This window comes from Phaeoacremonium minimum, assembly GCF_000392275.1.
Source record: "Phaeoacremonium minimum UCRPA7 unplaced genomic scaffold PA7_03_scaffold_496, whole genome shotgun sequence".
Taxonomy (NCBI): Eukaryota; Fungi; Ascomycota; class Sordariomycetes; order Togniniales; family Togniniaceae; genus Phaeoacremonium; species Phaeoacremonium minimum.
Genome location: NW_006921398.1, coordinates 229,374 through 249,202, shown reverse-complemented (window position 1 = coordinate 249,202; position 19,829 = coordinate 229,374). Strand labels below are relative to the sequence as shown.

Below are 19,829 nucleotides of genomic sequence, written 5' to 3'. Positions count from 1 at the left end.
CCTGACGTAACCGTAGGTCAGGTCTAGAATGACGCGACAGCGACGGCGATTGCCTGACTGTCAGAGTGAGAGATGGACACATTGATCTCCTTGAGTCCGGCTGCCTTCGCTGCGGAAGCGGCGTCACCGTGAAGCTAGAAAATTGTTAGCAGTGCGATCTTTAACTAGTGGTGAAGGTTAGGGTCATCTTACATGAACGATAGGGGCGCCATTCTCGTTCTTTAGGATCTCAATGTCCTTCAGGGGCGCGCCGGCTCCCTTACTGGCGACTCCCAGACTCTTGAACACTGCCTCCTTCGCGCTCCAGCGCCCAGCGAATGAGCTCTGGGGCGAAGGGCTCTTGTTGCAGTAGTCGATCTCACTGGGAGTGAAATTGCGCTCGAGGAAGGTATCATTCTCAATGTTGATGGCGGCAATGTCCTCAACATCAACGCCAACCTTGGTGTTCTTGGTGGCGGCTCCCTCTGCAAGCTGTGCTACCATCTCCATAGTGGTCTTGACTTTGGCAGCCGGTACGGTTTTCTCAGACAGCTTCATGAAGTTGGTAGGGTAGTTGAGCTCAGCCGTCTTCTTGTCCTCTAGCACACGGGCATCGGGGTTGAGTAGCACGGAGCTAAGCTGCTCCTCCGTGTACGGAGAGTGGGCCTTGGCCACAAACAGGGTGTTGTTAATCATGCCGTTATGGAAGAATCGGTAAGCCTTCTTCTGGCGAGCCTCAAGCTTGGCGCAGTAGGCAGTGTAAGTCTGTTCATCAAGAGTGGCGAACAAGTACTTGGGGTGAACACCAATAGCTTGGGCTCCCTTTTGGCCGAAACCAAAGGAGGTAACTGAGAAAGCCTTGATACCATCGGTCTGGATGCTCTTGCTGGGGTAGACAATGAGATCAAACTTCTCCATCTCTTTATCAACATTATCGGCATTGCGGTTTCCTGGTACCAAGCCGGTGTTCAGGACCTGCAAGCAGCCGTTCATCATCCATGCACCGGCAGCACCCTTGGGGTGACCAGTGAGGTATTTCTGGAAAATACCGAGAACGGCATTACCCTTCTTTCGGCCAAGGTGGGTAAGTTGCTGGCAGATGACAGATGACTCATTTTTGTCGTTGGCCTTGGTGGATGTTCCGTGGAATGATGCCACACCGAGATCGTCGATAGTAAGACCCCAGGTTGCCAAGGCGCCACGAAGGGGTGCGATGCTTGGGTCACTCTTCCAGAAGTTGTTGCCCAGACTGCGAAGGACATCCTTCTCCTGTCTCGACGCCTCCTTCTCGATGTGGTTTGCACGGTCAGCGGCATAAGCCTTCTCATCAAAGTCATCGCCCTGTGCCTTCATCGCCTCGACCTCTTCTGCGAGGTATTCAAGCTCAGACTCCTGCCACTGCTTAATCTGCTTCTTTCGAAGCTGGATCTGGCGTCGTCTATAGTTGATGTCGAGCAGAGGAGAGCGGTACTTGCCGGCGTTCTCCTTGGCTGAGGTCAGGACACCCTGACCAGGGGCAGGGACGGACCGTCCGATCTTGTCAGAGGCAGTTGTGGTGAACGCCAAGATACCGTGGATAGGAACACCCATGTCCAAGGCAAGCTTAGCTGTCATGATAACCTGAACACCACATCCCTGGGATTCCATGAATCCATTTCTGGTGGTCGTCGTAGGTCGAGACATCTCCTTAGGTGTGCGACCATGAGCAAACTCGTCAACCGCATTGCTGGTCGCCTTCATGTTGGCGAATTCGTAAGAGCCTTCCTCGCCGAAGTCATCGAACCCACCAACAAGGCAAATCTTGGCCTTGCCTTCCATGATAGTTTCGTAGCCAATATCAACGGACTCGACAGCGGTAGCGCAGGCACCGACAGGCGTCTTGATAGGTCCAGAAGATGAGAGCATCAACATGTTGACCCAGGCGCTCATGGTGTTGATGAAAGACTCCTGGAGTATGTCATTCTGGAGAGGCTTGTCCAAGAACCTGTCTCTGTGCATGCCTCGAAGGGCAGCGGCACCACCCATACCAGAACCGACACAGTTGCCAACTTCCGATACATGCACATACTTGTAAAACTCGTACGGGTCTGTGATGCCAGATGACAGTAGTGCCTCTGCCACTGAGACGAGAACGAATAGCGCAACAGGGTCTACCTGTGAAATGATGTCCTCTGGGACACCATAGCGCTTAGCATCCCATCCAGTAGGGATCTGACCGGCAACAAGGCGGTCGAAGCGGAGAGCCTTGGGGATCCACAAGCCAGCTCCCTTCTTCATGCGAACAGTGTATTCACCGCTCTCAGGAATCTCAAAAATCTCAACCTTGTCCCCGTGCTCGCGCTTGAACTCCAGAGCGGTCTCCTTGGAAGCCTCAAATGGTTCGAGATCCTCCTCGATGACAACCTCGTGCAGGAGCTGCTTCTTGTTGGGATCATAGCCGTCGAACAGCTCGGGCTCGATGAGCCTGATACCAGAGTGCTCAAGGATGTATTTCTCATATTTCTGCTTCACGTCCTTGTCATCAACTGGCTCGCCAGACTTGGCATCGACCCAGCCAGAGTATGGCTTGCCCTTTATAGGACCGTTGTGGTTCTTGATAAGACCCATGATCCAGGCCATCTCAACACAACCCTCAAGGGAAAATTCGCCATACGCCTCCATCTCCCAACGAGTACGAGAGTTACCCCAGGGACCGACTTCAGCAAAACCCGTGACAACGACGACCTTCTCCAGATCCACCATACCCTTCAGGTTATCATTAAGCGGAGCAATTTCCTTCTTCCAGTCCGGAAGGTTGGGGAAGTCGAACTTGATGTTCGCACGGGGCTCGATAACCTTCTTCTTGTAGAGAGCCTCAGAGCTCTCACCATTGACAGTCTTGTTCTCAAGAGCAGTCTCCTTGGTGACAGCCCTGCGGACCTCACTGTCCTCCATAATGTCCTTGCGCAACTTGGTCATGGTATCATTCAAGTTGGGAATGAATTGAAGGCCACCGTTGAGATCAGCGAATACAGGCTCGTTCTGGCAAAGATCTACAATTGTTGGTGCCATGAGAGCGAGCAAGTTAAATGCCATCTCCTGCTGAGAGAAAGTGCGCACTCCAAAAGCCTCAACACCCTCGGCGACGATGTTGTTGGCGGACATGAGTCCGGTACCGCGAGTCCAGCCAATGATGGCGCCGCAGATAGTGAGGTAGTTACCCCAGTCTTCAGCATGCCATCTGTTGAATAGTGTCTCGAGGGCAAGCTTGGACTCAGAATAGAGACCGTCATTGCCGAATGTGCCGTGGTTGGGAGACAGGGGAAGAATGACTTGTGCGGGTCTGGTCTCAAAGCCACGTGCAGCCTTCTGGGTCTTGACATTACCGAGGAGGCGTAGAAGATTGGTAAGCATGATACGGTGAGCAAGCTCAGACTTAGAGTCGATGCCATCGATTTGACGACCATTCTCAGGGATAGCCGCAAATGGGACAATGAAGTCGAGATCCCAGCCCAGACCAGTCTTGGGGTCGTAGATGTACTCGATCAGAGCCTCAACATCCTGCTTGCTGCCTTGGTTGAAGGGTACAACTACGAGCTGCGAGCCGCGAGAGCCATATCGTGCATACATGGACTGATAGTACTCAGTGACCTCGCGGGAGAAGCGGCTGGTGGTTACAATAACATTTGCGCCACCGCTGATCAAGCCCTGCAGGACTTCGGCACCGATAGAACCAGCGCCGGCACCAGTCATCAACGCGTACTTGCCATGGAAAGTGACACCAGACCTGGCCGCTTGCTCGAGGCAATCAAGGTACAGACCAGTAAGCTTCTTGCTGTAATCCCAGCCATTCATGGTCTTCTTCCTCAGGTGTAGGAACGGAATAGTCTCAACCTTGCCCTTTGATTGACCATTGGGCTTCAGGCTTGGCTTCTTGGCCAGAGCAGCAGGCTTGCCATTCTCCTTGAGAATCTGGCTCTCATTCATCTGCAATGAGCGGAGGACCTCGCCATACAGACTCTTGATTTCCAATTGAGAAGTCTTGGAAAGTTTGTGCTGCTGCTTGATAAGCTTGTAAATTCGAGAGAGATCACTCTGAACCTTCGTGCGGTTGCCGTATTCTGAGATCTTGCCGCCCTCAGCCATCTGCTGCACGTAGTGCTCGAGTTTTCGGCAGCTTGGCCGGGGGACTTCCTCGTAGTTGAGGTTGCCGCGGGCGTCGACAGTTGTGCGAGGTCCAGTGGGAACGGCCACATCCTTGTAGACGGGGGAAACGTCGAGGACATCTTTGCAATTCTCAATGAGCTGGGCGCCAAGCTCCTTTGCGAGCTTGTATGTCTCGCCTCGCTCTGTCGGGCAATTATCGATATGATACTGCATGAACTCCAGCAGGGTTGGGTTTGACCGGTTCATGATCCGGATGCACTGGCTAACGATTTCTCGGTCAACAGCCTGGAGTCTGCCGAAAATAATATCAAAGTACATAGTAAGAGCATCTTGTCTGGCCCAGTTCCAGGCTGAATCATAGGTTCTAGCCTTGAGAGGATCGAAAGATGGCTCAATTCCGGATGCGTAGAAGTCACCGTGCTCGGCCATCCAAAGATCCAGTTGTGATTGGAGCACCTTGGACGATTTCTGCTCGTTGATGAACGCCTTGTCACCGGCACGGAGATCCATCTTGAGGTAGCGCGCTAGAAGCTCCAGTTGCTGCTTGAAAAGAGCTCTCTGATCTTTTGTCAAGGCATCAATCGCCTCGGGATCCATCATCATGCCGCCACCGCCAGCGGCAGGGCCGGCAGCTGCGGCTGTGGAAAGACTGATACCTGAATTCGCAGCATACTTCTGAGCAACGTCGTCGAGGAATGCTTTGGCGTCGCTGTCCGACCCTAGACGAGCCGCGGGCTCCATTGTGATACCCAGTAGCAGAACTCCGTCCTGACGACCTGACGCCAGGCCCCATCTTGTTTCAAGGTACTTGCGTGCAGCTGTGATATTGAACCCACCAGGCATCTTGGAAGAAATCAGACGAGCGATCAATGCCTGTGACTGCTTGCCCAAGTTGCCGTCGAAAGTCGCTTGCATAGAAGCACCAAGCTCGTCCAAAGGTGTGTCTTCTGGCTTCTCGGGCGTTGAGCCAAATTCCTTGCCGAGGTCTCCAAGAATCTCGTTCTGTAGAGTAGATTTTCCTGGTACGTCAGCGTTAGAGGGACTGTACAAAATTAAGGCGCGTGATCGAAGACTCACCACCCACGAGATCCTTGATAGCCTTGCTGAGCGGGATCTCGAGCAGCGGCTTCTTCAGCTTCTGTGCTATCAGAGCCCTGACAATATCGAGAGCAGAAACTGGAGCATCAGGAACCTGAGCAGCTGGCCCGGCGCTGGGGGCAGGGGCAGCAGCAGCAACTGGAGCCGCGGCCGCGGCGGCGGCCGGAGCAGCGCTGCTGGAGCTTTCACTAGCAGCAGCAGCGGGCTCTGGCTCCTCCTCCACCGGGTCTACATCGTAGTAGATCTCTTTTGCGTCCTTGTTATAGCAGAGGATTTGTCGTTGGACAGATTTTGCTGCATCATAGGCCTCGTATTTGGATGCCAGTGTTCTCTTGGCCATTACACCAAGAGTGTCGGCCGGACCAACCTCGACGATTCTCTCGGCAGTTTTCTCTGCGAGGAAGACATCTTGAGTCTCGATCCACCTAACGGGAGAGGCGAATTGGTATGCGAGGAGCTCCACGAGGAGCGTGTGAGCGAGCTCCTGTTCGACTTCGGGACGCATGTTGGCGGCAACACGCTCGGATAGAAGGGATGAGGGGGTATTCGAGAATTGTGAGGAGATGAAGGATTGATGGGGTTCCTTCAATTAAGGGAGACTGCGCATCAATCCGCAGTACAGACCCGTGTGGTGTCGACAATCTTGACGACGCTGCCCCGATGTAGAGATGGGCTGAGGTTGCGCTGGAAGGACAGCAACCACTGATAAGATCCGTAGATTAATTAGGGGGAAGGAATGCTGATGAGGGAGGGACGATGAAGTCACAACCGCGATGCTGGAGGAAAAGGGAGGTGAATTATCGGGCGGATGGAGGAAGGTGTAGAAAAAAAAAAAAGATCAAGCGTAGATTCAAGGAGTTCCTTGAAGCTCGCCTGCTTGGTTGCTTGCTAGGCCGGCTGATGACGGACGGGGGTTCAGTAATTGGGTCGGGAGGCCCAAATTGAAGGCCAGGAAAAAGCTTCTCGTCCCAACAGTTTTTGTTCAAGCTCGAGTCCCCGACTGCGAGATACTAGGCGCTAACGCAGAACTGGCCTAAAGTCAACCCACCCGCTACGCAGCAACCGGGTGACGGGATGCCTGCACAAAAGTCACCCATCAGCGATAACTAACAGATTAGGCCAGCACCCTCTTTTTCAGGGCAGGATTTTCACTGTCGCAATCTTTCAGCTCCTTATCCATCTACACTATCCATAGCCGCCTCTCTGGTATATTATCTGACAAAAGAAGCCTCAGACACTTGCCTTGGAGCTTCTAACAAGACTTCACTGCATTGTTCAAGTTCCTCGTCTCCATCTGGGGCCTTTTCATGAGTGTGAGCCCAGACCTGTTATCGTTCGATTTTGAGCTCTTAGCTCTCTCACTTTGTTAGCGCGGTACCCGCCTCATTTCCAGGGATAACTACCCCAGACTTTATGAAAGGCCGCTTTGCACCAGTCCCTCCTTGGCGCAAACAAGTACAGAGCAGGTACACCTCTACAGTTGAGGCCCCACCGGCCGAACGGGAGAGCTTCCAAAACTTGCTAAGATAAAGCCCTGCTGTACCTAGGTAGGATGCTGGGGAGACTCAATCGATAACGACAACCTGGACTAGAAGGGCGCCTTGGGGCTGGGCTGAGCTACGGTCCCAACGGTCAGGAGGGATTAGTGATAAGGTTGAGCAAGAAAGACTCTCTGCCGGCTTGATGACGGCAAACCCCACGTGCTGCCCACGCCCAAAACCGACTCGGACCGGGGCGACCTGTAACTCATAAGGCTTACCACCATGTTGAGGCTACTGGGGGTATCAGTAATACCTTCATCCTAGTGGATACCTGCTACTCTAGATGGATCTGACGGCCCCAAGTTGTCATCATGGGTTGGGGCAGGTAGGTGAGGTAGTCCTTGAATTGTTCCCAAGCCGTCTCTAAAGGGAAGTGCCTAAGAGTACAGCTTGTATGATCTTTGATAGGTGTTACCCAGGCTCGCCAGGTTTGCGTTCATTGAGTTGACCACCTATACCTTTTCTTTTGAACATGAATACCGATTACCGGTATTTGAGAGTTATCGTTGGTGACGAAAGACTATATACGGTAGGTGACACAATTGAAGACAATATACCCACAACGACTTACTTGACATTCACGGTTGATCTGCTGCAAGACGTGCCGTTGATGTTGTAATATCGTCTGCATTGCCATGCTCATCATGCAAGTAATGACAGCAGGTTTATTTGCTATTGGTGAGGACCCATCTTTCAAGATCCCGTCTGACTGCGACAGTTAGATGGGCTGCCCGTCAAGGATAGAGTGTGAGATAATGTGCATGTAGGCAGAGTCACTGATTACGACTCCGTGAGCCTCGGAATGTTGCAACTTGGCAACATCTCTCCATATGTAATTGTTGGTTTGATCCGGGGAACCGAGTCTCTAAAGACAGACAGATGTTGGGGAAGGCTTACGGGGTCAAAGTCCCGACTCCTTCCCGCCGCTCGTACTTACGCCGTATGTTCGAGTCCGAGGGCGGAAGCTGGAAGGCTTTGAGACCAACCGAGGCGTCTTAGAGAACCCAAGAAGCTTATCTGTCCTCCCGGGTGTTCCTTTGACGCTTCTCTCGTTGTATCTTTCGTCACTTTTGGGAGAGTTGAGGGTAACGTTAATTATGTGTAATACACGCAACGTGGAGGGTTGAAGCGACAGTACAAGCGATGTACTTCTGGCCCACTAGTGCGGGTAGGTGCAGACCAGGAGTGGGCCTGAGCTTCTCAGGGTCGCGACTTCCCCCAACGAACAAAATTCGTCCTTGTTGAGAGGCCAGCAGCGGGCAGTACCACGACAAATCAACCCGAAGTAAAGCCACCAAAAAAAACATCGCCTCATCGATTTTGCATCAAGTGAGGTCGGCTATCTTGGTCGAATTGATTCCGGAAGCTCCTCTCCTGGACTTTTTCTCTCTTGTCATCCCTCCCTCCGTCCTTTTCCATACTCCTAATCTATCACACATTATCTCGCCGGAGGCGGAAGCTCTCTGCATCTTTTTCTACCTCTACGCTCCACCGTCCACGGCAACCAACACATTGTATTGCTGGGATTTAGCCATACTCCGAACTCTTCCAATACACTCAATTGGCGCCTTGGGGCTTTGGTTATTCTGCCTCCTGCTCTTAATTGAGTATTTGGAGTCTAGAAAGCAGGTGAGAGCGCCGGGAATGCATCGGCGTGCAGTGGTGCAAACTCAGTCTAATCCTAGTGCAGCTACGATAGAATCATAGACGATACCCCTTTCCCATAATGTACGGCACAGGAACAGGCCCTCAAACGGGCGTTTCCACTCCTCGATCCTCTGCCTCTCTACGACCTTTGACCATCTCCCACGGCTCACTTGAGACGTCATTTCTCGTCCCGACAGCCCTTCATTTCCATGCCTCCCAGCTGAAGGAGCGCTTCAGCGCAAGCTTGCCTGAGCCCACAGATGAGCTTGCCCAAGATGACGAGCCGTCATCGGTACCCGAGCTCGTGGCCAGATACATGGGCTTCATCGCAAATGAGGTCGAAACTGGCGAGGATGACTCGGCGGGATCCTATGAAGAGGTCCTAAAGATCATCTTGAACGAGTTTGAGCGCGCCTTCTTGCGAGGAAACGATGTTCACGCGCTCGTTGCTCCATTACCTGGCATAGATGCGAAGAAGTTAGAGGTTCTTCGCAGCTACTACGCCGCTCGATCAGCTTCAAACCGAACTATCAAGCCGCACCAGTCGGCACTGTTCCGGGCCGCCGAGGACGGATCCGCGACAATCTACAACATCTTTGGTGGCCAGGGAAACATCGAAGAGTACTTCGAAGAGCTACGTGAGCTCTGGCAGACGTATCCATCTTTCGTTGGGGAGTTGATTACCACTTCCGCAGAGCTCCTCCAGAATCTTTGTAACGAGCCGGGAGCTGAGAAGTTGTTCTCAAAGGGTCTGGACGTCATGTCATGGCTTCAGAACCCTGATGCGACCCCTGACATTGATTACTTGATCTCGGCTCCAGTTAGTTTCCCGTTGATTGGATTGGTTCAACTGGCACATTACGAAGTGACGTGCAAGTCCTTGGGCGTTCACCCAGGTATTCTGCGCGACAGGATTAGCGGTGCCACTGGTCACTCCCAAGGCGTTGTCCTAGCAGCTGCAACCGCAGCAGCTGATTCATGGGATTCTTGGGAAGGGATTGTCAGATCTGCGCTCACAATTCTTTTCTGGATCGGTGCTCGAAGTCAGCAGACATTCCCCCGAACGTCTATGACACCGTCAATGTTGCGCGATTCTATCGACAATGGCGAAGGCACACCCACTCCCATGTTGAGCATCCGAGATCTGTCTCAAGCTCAGGTGCAAAAGCACATTGATGCCACCAACCAATATCTCCCAGCCGATCGCCACATCGCAATTTCGCTCATCAATAGTCCTCGCAATATGGTTGTGACGGGTCCGCCGATTTCACTGTATGGTCTCAATTTGCAGCTCCGCAAGGTCAAAGCACCTACTGGTTTGGACCAGACTCGTATTCCCTACACCGAGCGAAAGGTTCGATTTGTGAACCGTTTCCTCCCGATTACGGCTCCTTTCCACAGTAATTATCTCGCCGAGGCCACAGAACTCATTGATGAGGATCTGAAGGACATCGAAATCAACGCCAGCAACCTTGGAATTCCTGTATATGACACAAACACTGGCAAGGATATTCGAGAAGAGGTCCAGGGCAACATTGTTCCCACCTTGATCCGCCTCATTACCCGTGATCCTGTCAACTGGGAGAAGGCAACTGTCTTTCCCAACGCGACACATGTTCTCGACTTCGGCCCTGGTGGCATCTCGGGACTTGGTATACTCACCAGCCGTAACAAGGAAGGAACTGGTGTCCGTGTGATCCTTGCCGGATCTGTCAACGGCTCAGTGACCGAGGTGGGCTATAAGCCAGAGCTGTTTGATCGTGACGAGGAACACGCTGTGAAATTTGCCATCGACTGGGTCAAGGAATTTGGTCCCCGGCTGGTCAAGACATCTAGTGGACAAACCTTCGTTGACACAAAGATGAGCAGGCTCTTGGGAATTCCGCCAATCTTGGTGGCTGGCATGACCCCGGCAACAGTTCCATGGGACTTTGTAGCTGCCACTATGAACGCTGGTTATCATATTGAACTGGCTGGTGGCGGTTACTATAACGGCAAGACGATGACTGAGGCTCTTGAGAAGATCGAGAAGGCTATCCCGGCTGGTCGCGGAATCAGTGTCAACCTGATTTATGTTAACCCTCGCGCCATGGGTTGGCAGATTCCTCTACTCGGAAGACTGAGAGCCGAGGGTGTGCCTATCGAGGGTCTCACTATCGGAGCAGGTGTGCCGTCCATCGAAGTCGCTCAGGAGTATATCGAAACCCTAGGCCTCAAGCACATTTCTTTCAAGCCTGGCTCAAGCGAGGCTATCCAAGCAGTCATCAACATTGCCAAAGCCAACCCAAGTTTCCCGGTCATGATGCAGTGGACCGGCGGCCGAGGCGGTGGCCATCACTCGTATGAAGACTTCCATCAGCCCATCCTTAACATGTATGGTCGTATCAGAAGACAAGAGAACATCATCCTCGTTGCCGGCAGCGGTTTCGGTGGTGCAGAGGATACTTATCCATACATTACCGGAGAGTGGTCCAGGAAGTACGGCTACCCACCCATGCCTTTCGATGGCTGCTTGTTTGGTAGCCGCATGATGGTTGCCAAGGAAGCTCACACTAGCAAAAACGCGAAGAAGGCAATCATCGAAGCTCAAGGTCTTGAGGATACCGAGTGGGAGCAGACCTACAAGGGCCCTGCTGGTGGCGTCATTACTGTCCGATCCGAGATGGGTGAGCCCATCCACAAGCTCGCTACTCGGGGAGTTCGCTTCTGGGCTGAAATGGACCAGAAGATCTTCAGCTTGCCCAAGGAGAAGCGTGTACCCGAACTCAAGAAAAACCGTGATTATATCATCAAGCGGTTGAATGATGATTTCCAAAAGGTATGGTTCGGCCGAAACAAGGCTGGTCAGACTGTCGATCTCGAGGACATGACTTATGCCGAGGTTGTTCGCCGTATGGTTGAGCTTCTGTACGTCAAGCACGAGTCTAGATGGATTGACAAGTCATTTGCCAAGCTCACTGGTGACTTTATCCATCGTGTTGAAGAGCGCTTCACCACCATTCCAGGAAAGGCTTCTCTTCTTCAGAGTTACGCAGATCTGGATGAGCCTTTCTTAGCAGTCGAGAGAATCCTGTCTCATTACCCCGAGGCAGAGACCCAAATCATCAACGCCCAAGATGTGCAGCACTTCTTGCTCCTCTGCCAGAGACGCGGTCAGAAGCCAGTGACCTTCGTTCCTTCTCTAGACGAGAATTTCGAGTTTTTCTTCAAGAAGGATTCGCTGTGGCAGTCTGAGGATCTCGAGGCCGTCATTGACCAAGATGTTGGACGTACCTGTATTCTACAGGGCCCGACTGCGGCCAAATATTCAACCGTTGTTGATGAGCCCATCAAAGACATCCTTGATGGGATCCACAACGCTCATATCGCTGGTCTTACTCAGGACTTCTATGGTGGTAATACTTCCTCGATCCCTACCATTGAGTATTTCGGTGGCAAGCTCATTGAAAATGAGATCCCCGTCGACGAGATGGAAGGCTTGATCGTGTCCTACGATGAGAACAAGAACACCTATCGTCTCTCGTCATCAGCCACGGTGCCTTTGCCATCCGAAGAGTACTGGCTGTCTCTCTTGGCAGGGTCTAACCGTTCATGGCGCCATGCTCTTTTGACCTCAGAGGTTCTTGTCCAGGGTCAGAAATACCAGACGAACCCGATGAAGAGAATTTTCGCCCCTACGCGTGGTCTATTCGTTGAGATTCAGTACCCAAATAATCCTTCCAAGACAGTCATCACTGTCAAGGAACAACCTCGTCACAACCATTACGTCGATGTCATCGAGGTGAAGCTCGTCAACAAGAATGAGATCATTGTCAACATGATCAAGGAAACCACTGCGTTGGGTAAAGCAGTGCCGCTGCCACTCAAATTCATTTATCACCCCGAGGCCGGCTATGCTCCTATTCATGAGGTCATGGAAGGACGCAATGACCGCATTAAGGAGTTCTACTGGCGTGCGTGGTTTGGTGATGATGCCTTGGACCTCGATGCTTCCGTGACAGGCGAATTCGATGGCGGTAAAGCTGTTGTTACAGCTGACGCTATCAAAGACTTTGTCTATTCTGTCGGTAATACTGGTGAAGCCTTCGTTGACAGACCGGGCAAGGTCGTGTATGCACCGATGGATTTTGCCATTGTGGTTGGTTGGAAAGCTATCACTAAGCCCATCTTCCCTAGGACCATTGATGGTGATCTTCTGAAGCTGGTTCACCTTTCTAACGAGTTCCGCATGATGCCTGGCGCTGAACCACTGAAGAAGGGTGACGAGCTGTCCACAACTGCTCAAGTCAATGCCGTCATCAACCAAGAGTCAGGAAAGATGGTTGAGGTCTGTGGTACCATTGTGCGTGACGGTAAGGCCGTTATGGAGGTTACTTCACAGTTCCTCTACCGTGGTGTATACACCGACTTTGAGAACACTTTCCAACGAAAGACGGAAACACCCATGCAGATCCATCTGGCCACCACCAAAGATGTTGCGGTCCTACGATCTAAACAGTGGTTCTTACTTGATGAGCAGCAACCGGATGTTGATCTCCTTGGACAAACCCTGACCTTCCGGCTGCAATCACTCGTCCGTTTCAAGAATAAGACGGTTTTTAGCAGCGTAGAGACCCGAGGACAAGTTCTACTTGAACTGCCAACCAAGGAAATCATCCAGGTTGCAAGTGTTGAGTACGAGGCTGGCGAGTCGCACGGAAACCCGGTGGTTGACTACCTGCAGCGCAATGGTTCATCTATTGAGCAGCCGATCAACTTCGAGAATCCCATCCCTCTCAGTGGTAGATCGCCCCTACAACTAAAGGCTCCGGCATCCAACGAGGGTTATGCTCGCGTATCAGGCGACTACAACCCTATTCATGTGTCTCGTGTGTTTGCCAGCTATGCAAATCTTCCTGGCACTATCACCCACGGAATGTACTCAAGCGCTGCTGTTCGAAGCTTGGTTGAAACCTGGGCTGCCGAGAACAATATTGGCCGTGTTCGCAGCTTCCATGCTTCTCTGGTTGGCATGGTTCTACCTAACGATGACATTCAAGTCAAGCTTCAGCATGTTGGCATGGTTGCTGGCCGCAAGATCATCAAGGTCGAGGCCAGCAACAAGGAGACCGAAGAGAAGGTCCTGCTTGGAGAGGCCGAAGTTGAACAGCCTGTCACCGCATATGTCTTTACTGGACAAGGTTCTCAGGAACAAGGTATGGGTATGGACCTGTACGGCAGTAGCCCCATTGCAAAGGAAGTCTGGGATCGGGCAGACAAGTATCTCATGGATACTTACGGTAAGCCTCTTTCGTTGTTCAAACTACTAAACATGATGCTGAACGTATTGCAGGTTTTGCTATTACCAATATTGTAAAGAACAACCCAAAGGAACTTACCATTCACTTCGGTGGTCCTCGTGGCAAGGCTATTCGCCAGAACTACATGGCAATGACGTTCGAGTCGGTTGCGTCGGACGGCTCTATCAAGTCGGAGCGCATCTTCAAAGACATTAACGAGACTACAACCTCATACACGTATCGGTCACCCACTGGCCTGCTATCTGCCACCCAGTTCACTCAGCCTGCCCTGACCCTCATGGAGAAGGCCAGCTTTGAGGATATGAAGGCTAGAGGATTGGTACCCCGCGACAGCACATTCGCTGGACACTCTCTGGGTGAATACTCTGCTCTCGCAGCCCTCGCCGACGTCATGCCTATCGAGTCCCTCGTGTCTGTCGTCTTCTATCGTGGCTTGACCATGCAGGTCGCCGTCGAACGTGACGCACAAGGCCGATCCAATTACTCCATGTGCGCTGTCAACCCCAGCAGGATCTCCAAGACTTTCAATGAGGAGGCTCTTCGATTTGTTGTTGCCAATATCGCGGAGGAGACTGGTTGGCTCCTGGAGATCGTCAACTACAATATTGCCAACATGCAGTATGTTTGTGCCGGCGACTTGAGAGCTCTCGACACCCTTACCGGTGTCACCAACTTCCTCAAGGTCCAGAAGATCGATATCGAGAAGATGCGAGCGGAGCTGTCCATTGAGCAAGTCAAGGAACACTTGGTGGAGATCATCCGTGGCTGCGCCCAGCAGACCGAAGCCAAGCCGCACCCAGTCGACTTACAGCGTGGCTTTGCCACCATTCCTCTGCGTGGCATCGATGTGCCTTTCCATTCTACTTTCCTGCGCTCCGGTGTCAAGCCTTTCCGATCCTTCCTGCTCAAGAAGATCAACAAGACAACAATTGATCCAGCGAAATTGGTCGGCAAGTACATTCCCAATGTGACAGCCAGGCCATTTGCTATTACAAAGGAGTACTTTGAGGATGTATATCGCCTAACCAACTCACCTCGCATTGGGCATATCCTCGCAAATTGGGAGCAATACCAGAGTGACAATGCAGTGAATGGCGTCAATGGCGAGTCACACGAGGATGGAGTCAATGGTGTGAATGGAGTCCAAGCCTAACCTTGGATGTCACGAAGTGTGTTCATCATTAGAGAGCTTTGATTGCTTCTCTCGAAATAGTAATCAGAGTCAGAGGTTTCTGTGTGAAATCGAACGCAGTGCAAGCACGGAGCTTGCCATTGTCAGAATAATTGTCATTTTCATGTCATAGATATAGCGTAGAAGATCTCGTGTTGCATTTTAGACGAATAGAACTCAACAGTTCAACATGATGCGTTCCTCTCTCCAGACTTTTGCGATCTTCCTACTGCAGTGACTTATAGATAAGAGCTTCCCAATAATATCAAGGTCAGAAAGCCACCTTGTTGCGAGGCGTTGGTAGCCGCATCGGGGAGGCCGGCTGAGGTGTCTGTCGGCGGCTGGCGCCTGCCTTGGAGGCGGACTTCAGTGACCTGCCAACTGCCAAATCGACATCCAATTAAGCCGTACTTTCCGCGCTTTGAGCGCCCAAAAAATCGAGAAAACAGTAGAAATGACAAAATCACGGTCCTCAAGTGCAAATAATCAAAATACGATGTTTTCTAACGTTGAATAGAATCGATGCGAAAAAGTAAGAATATTGACTGCGTCACTTTGATTAAGTATATCTTGTGCAGGTACCATGTAATTTTCTCTGTATTGCGTTGATTTGCCCAAACGCCGAAGGCGAATCGGTCCCCGGCGTGGGCCGCAAGCCATTGCTCCGTTGGAGTCCGGCGACGAGGCGCCGCAGTGACTAGCAGCCTGCGGCTTTTTGTTAGTGAGTCCAGTAAGACGCTTGCGATTCACTACCGCCTTCTAGCTCTAGGACGAGGATTAAATACTGCCGTCCCGTCAGAGATGTGCGCAGGCCTGTGTTGCTCGGATTTTCTCGACGGTCTTTGTCATTGTGTAATACAAATTCCTCGTATTTTTCGTTCTACGTGAGAAAAGGGTATTTAATCTTGGTTAGACTGCAGTTTGTGCTTGGTTCGCGGGATTTTACGTGACTGGGCAAGCTTGACGATTTGTGCGCTATTCAACCTCATTCCAATATGGCGCCCCAAAACCAGCTGTTCTTGGGATCCTTCATCCACAGCAAATCTCTCGAGGAGCTCGAGTTCCTACATGACGCAGCTATTTGCGTGGATTCAAACGGCAAGATTGTAGCAGTCGAGCAACAATGCGACCAAAGGAAGGCTGAGGAGGCCGTATACCCGAAACTGGGCTGGACAGCAAACGAGGTCAAAGTCAACACCTGCCAGGATGGCCAGTTTTACTTTCCCGGCTTCATAGGTAAAATCTCAATAATGTTATCGTCATGGACTGGTGGTCTTGTTCACTAACAGCAACACAGACACGCATCTTCATGCCAGCCAGTATCCCAATGTGGGCATCTTTGGCAAGTCCACGTTGCTGGACTGGCTCAACACCTACACCTTCCCCATGGAGGCGTCCCTCAAAGACCCGGCCAAGGCCCGCAAGGTCTACGGCCGCGCTGTGCAGAAGACGCTGTCGCACGGCACCACCACCGCGGCGTACTACGCGACCGTCGACGTGCAGTCCACCAACCTGCTCGCCGACATCTGCCTCGCGGCGGGCCAGCGCGCCCTCGTGGGCCGCGTCTGCATGGATCAGCTCAGCCCCGCGTGGTATCGCGACGAGAGCCCCGAAGCGTCCGTCGCCGCGACCAGGGAGTCGATCGCCTACATCGGCAAGATCGACCCGGGCTTCAAGCTCATCCGGCCGGTCATCACGCCACGGTTCGCGCCGAGCTGCTCCCGTGACCTAATGACGCAGCTGGGCGCCCTGCACAAGGAGTCTGGCCTGCCTGTGCAGACGCACATCAGTGAGAACAAGGGCGAGATCAGCCTTGTCAAGGACCTCTTTGGCAGCGTGGCGGACACGTATGCCGGCGTCTATGATGCCTATGGCTTGCTGACCGACAAGACCATTCTGGCGCATGCGATCCACCTAGAGGACAAGGAGGCCGACTTGATCAAGGAACGCGATGCAAAGATCAGCCACTGCCCATGCAGCAACAGCGCGATCACCAGCGGCGCCGCAAGAGTGAGATGGCTTCTCAACAGAGGCATCGACGTCGGACTAGGAACTGATATGAGCGGTGGCTATAGCCCAAGTGTTCTTGAGGCAGCACGCCTGGCAAGTCTGGTCAGCAGACATGTAGCCATGGGCGGCGATGATGGCGCGAAGCTGAGCTCGGAAGAGGTACTCTATCTTGCAACTAGGGGAGGAGCCAAGGTCGTTGGTCTTAGTGACCGCGTTGGCGCTTTCGAGGTTGGCATGGAGTGGGACGCGCAACTGATTGGACTTGGAGATGTTGACCAGGACGGTTTGGTTGAGGGTGAGGACACCAACGTCGATGTCTTTGGCTGGGAGAGCTGGGAAGATCGCATTGCTAAATGGCTATTCAATGGCGACGATCGAAACACGAGGAAGGTCTGGGTCATGGGTCGCTTGGTCCATGAGCGAGCGCAGTAATTTTCTCACTATGGTGTTTTCCCAAGCCAGGCGAGGAGTTTCAGTGGTATTGATTTTTTAGGGCTCGCTTTCTCTACCTCAAGAGGGACGGAGTAGAACGGAATAGAACAAAAATGATACTCTTTTCATGACTAGACGATTTCATCCATCTTGACTCCTTCAGAGATGCATCTATCACGCAGTTTGATCTCCTTTTCGGGAGTCTCTTTATGACCGATGCGTGAACAAAGTTGACTGAGCGGCACATGGTACCCCCGCGTGCATTGCGAATAGGAGCATGCGTATTGGTCCATCACTACGATCTAAGCTAGCTCAATTTATGTAGTTCATATGCAAGTTATGTACGAAGAGACTGATTTGCGGCACAGAAAGACACAGTATGTCCAGGCAGGATATGCAAACAGTCCGTCGAAACTTCCCAACACTCTTGGCCTGAAGATAAGGCGACATACCGCCAGTGGTTGATTCCAGAATGCCTTGAATGTGCCGCATTGCCCCCTTAACGACAGCTCAAAAGAAACACCCCGCCCACTGTTAGCCTACTCTATACCGTGAGGTTCACACACCCTCAACTCCATAGCACGGCTTTTGGACAAGGACCGACGCCGAGGACAATGTAACCTTGACAATCGGCTCCGTCTCCCCGTTTCAACTTGCATTTTGTCGTCTGCCCTTGTCGCTTTCTCTCAAATTTTGAGGAAGGGAGATAGACAACCTCCCACATGCACCAGGAAATCCTACGAAGATCATGGCGTCGAGAATCCTTCACGATGCATCCTCTGTTCAAGCAGGGGCTCTCCTTCTGGCTGCTTTGGTAAGTCTTGATATCTAGAACGACTAACAGCCCATCCTAGCCAAGGAGGGTCAGACAATGCTCAATGGCACTAATTCGTGGCCTAGACACTGAGCTACTGTATTGGAACTGTGATTTATAGCCTCTTCTTACATCCTCTGCGCAAGTACCCGGGACCAAAGCTATGGGCGATAACTAGAATACCCTACACCCGAATGTATCTTTCGGGACAGGCACAGAAGAAGATCCTGGAACTACATCAGAAGTATGGCCCGGTTGTGCGCATTTCTCCAGACACGTTGTCTTACAACCACCCTGATGCGTGGAACGAGATCCGCGGACATCGCAAGCATGGCGCCGTCGAACACGGCAAGGATCCCGTCTTCCAGTTTATGAACAGGACCAACATCATCGGCGCCAACCGAGAAGACCACGCCCGTTTCCGTCGTGTCATGTCTCATGGCTTCTCAGCGCAGGCGATGTTGGATCAGCAGCCCATCATCAAGTCCTATGTCGATACGCTGTTTCAGAAGCTGCATCAGCAGGCCGATGGAGTGCAGCCGGTCAACATGGTGGCCTGGTTTAACTTCACCACGTTCGACGTGATAGGCGATCTCGCGTTTGGGGAGCCCTTTGGGTGTCTTGATAAGTCTACCTACCATCCTTGGATAGCGCTCCTCTTCGAGGGCATCAAGAACATGGCCTTTGCAGCGAACATGAGACGCTACCCCGCCATCTCGAATATTCTGATGCGCATGATGCCTAAGGAGATCAAGGCCAAGATGGCTCAACACCAGGAACTATCGCGTCAAAAGGTGCGGAAGCGACTAGAAATGAAGACGGATCGTCCAGACTTCATCGAGTCGATGGTGAAGAAGAGAGGGGACTTTGTAAGTCATGACTTGATGCCGTATAATGAAAAGGCCATATTTATCTGATATGTAGGAACTGTCGATTGATGAGATTGCGGGCAACTCAGCGGTTTTGATCATTGCCGGATCGGAAACGACTGCTACGCTGCTTTCTGCAGCAACTTATTACCTGCTCACCTACCCAGACGCCATGGTCAAGCTGACTGAGGAGGTCCGTTCTGCTTTCAAGTCCGAAGACGAAATCGACATGATCAGCGTGCAGAAGTTGACCTATCTCCTTGCCGTTCTTGACGAGTCTCTGCGGCTATATCCTCCAGTACCGGCGGGAGGGCCAAGGAAGATTGCGCCGGATGGCGATGTGATACTCGGACAGTACGTACCGGGTGGTGTAAGTTTCCCAGGCTCAGTAACAGTGTCCAACTTCTGATGTTAGTAGACAATTGCGGAGATATGGCACTGGGCTGTCTATCACAATCCCGAGCACTTCACACTTCCGGAAAGCTTCATCCCCGAGAGATGGCTCGATGACCCACGCTTTGCCAACGACAAAAAGGATGCATTCCAGCCTTTCTCATATGGGCCTCGGAACTGCATCGGCAGGAAGTAAGTATAGTGACACAAAGTCAACATGAGATAATTTGGCAGTGATCTCGGCTGACCTGTTCTGCTTGTGGTAGCTTGGCCTATGCTGAGATGCGCTTGATTCTCGCTAGAATCGTATGGAACTTCGATATGCAGCTTGCCGATGACAGCAAGGACTGGGATAAGAAGAGCAGGGTCTATATTCTCTGGCAGAAAGGACCATTGAATGTCTACTTGTCACCGAGGCAAGCTCATTGA

The 19,829-nt window shown here is 52.1% G+C and overlaps 4 protein-coding genes across 4 annotated transcripts; 3 read left to right on the top strand and 1 right to left on the bottom strand.

Annotated features, from left to right (window-relative positions):
- Window positions 1–23: 23 nt before the first annotated feature.
- On the bottom strand, window positions 24–5,728 carry UCRPA7_6808 (putative fatty acid synthase subunit alpha protein; the record flags this gene model as incomplete). Its single annotated transcript, XM_007919344.1, has 3 exons — window positions 24–134; window positions 193–5,144; window positions 5,203–5,728. The coding sequence occupies 3 exons, from the start codon at window positions 5,726–5,728 to the stop codon at window positions 24–26; spliced, it is 5,589 nt and encodes a 1,862-aa protein (XP_007917535.1).
- A 2,762-nt stretch (window positions 5,729–8,490) lies between these two features.
- On the top strand, window positions 8,491–14,864 carry UCRPA7_6807 (putative fatty acid synthase beta subunit dehydratase protein; the record flags this gene model as incomplete). Its single annotated transcript, XM_007919343.1, has 2 exons — window positions 8,491–13,690; window positions 13,744–14,864. 2 exons carry the CDS (start codon window positions 8,491–8,493, stop codon window positions 14,862–14,864), a joined length of 6,321 nt encoding a protein of 2,106 aa, XP_007917534.1.
- A 1,013-nt stretch (window positions 14,865–15,877) lies between these two features.
- Window positions 15,878–17,324, top strand: UCRPA7_6806 (putative guanine deaminase protein; the record flags this gene model as incomplete). Its single annotated transcript, XM_007919342.1, has 2 exons — window positions 15,878–16,118; window positions 16,180–17,324. 2 exons carry the CDS (start codon window positions 15,878–15,880, stop codon window positions 17,322–17,324), a joined length of 1,386 nt encoding a protein of 461 aa, XP_007917533.1.
- A 1,008-nt stretch (window positions 17,325–18,332) lies between these two features.
- UCRPA7_6805 (putative trichothecene c-15 hydroxylase protein) lies at window positions 18,333–19,829 on the top strand (the record flags this gene model as incomplete). The annotated part of the gene is made up of 4 exons (XM_007919341.1): window positions 18,333–19,007; window positions 19,063–19,377; window positions 19,426–19,592; window positions 19,667–19,829. The coding sequence occupies 4 exons, from the start codon at window positions 18,333–18,335 to the stop codon at window positions 19,827–19,829; spliced, it is 1,320 nt and encodes a 439-aa protein (XP_007917532.1).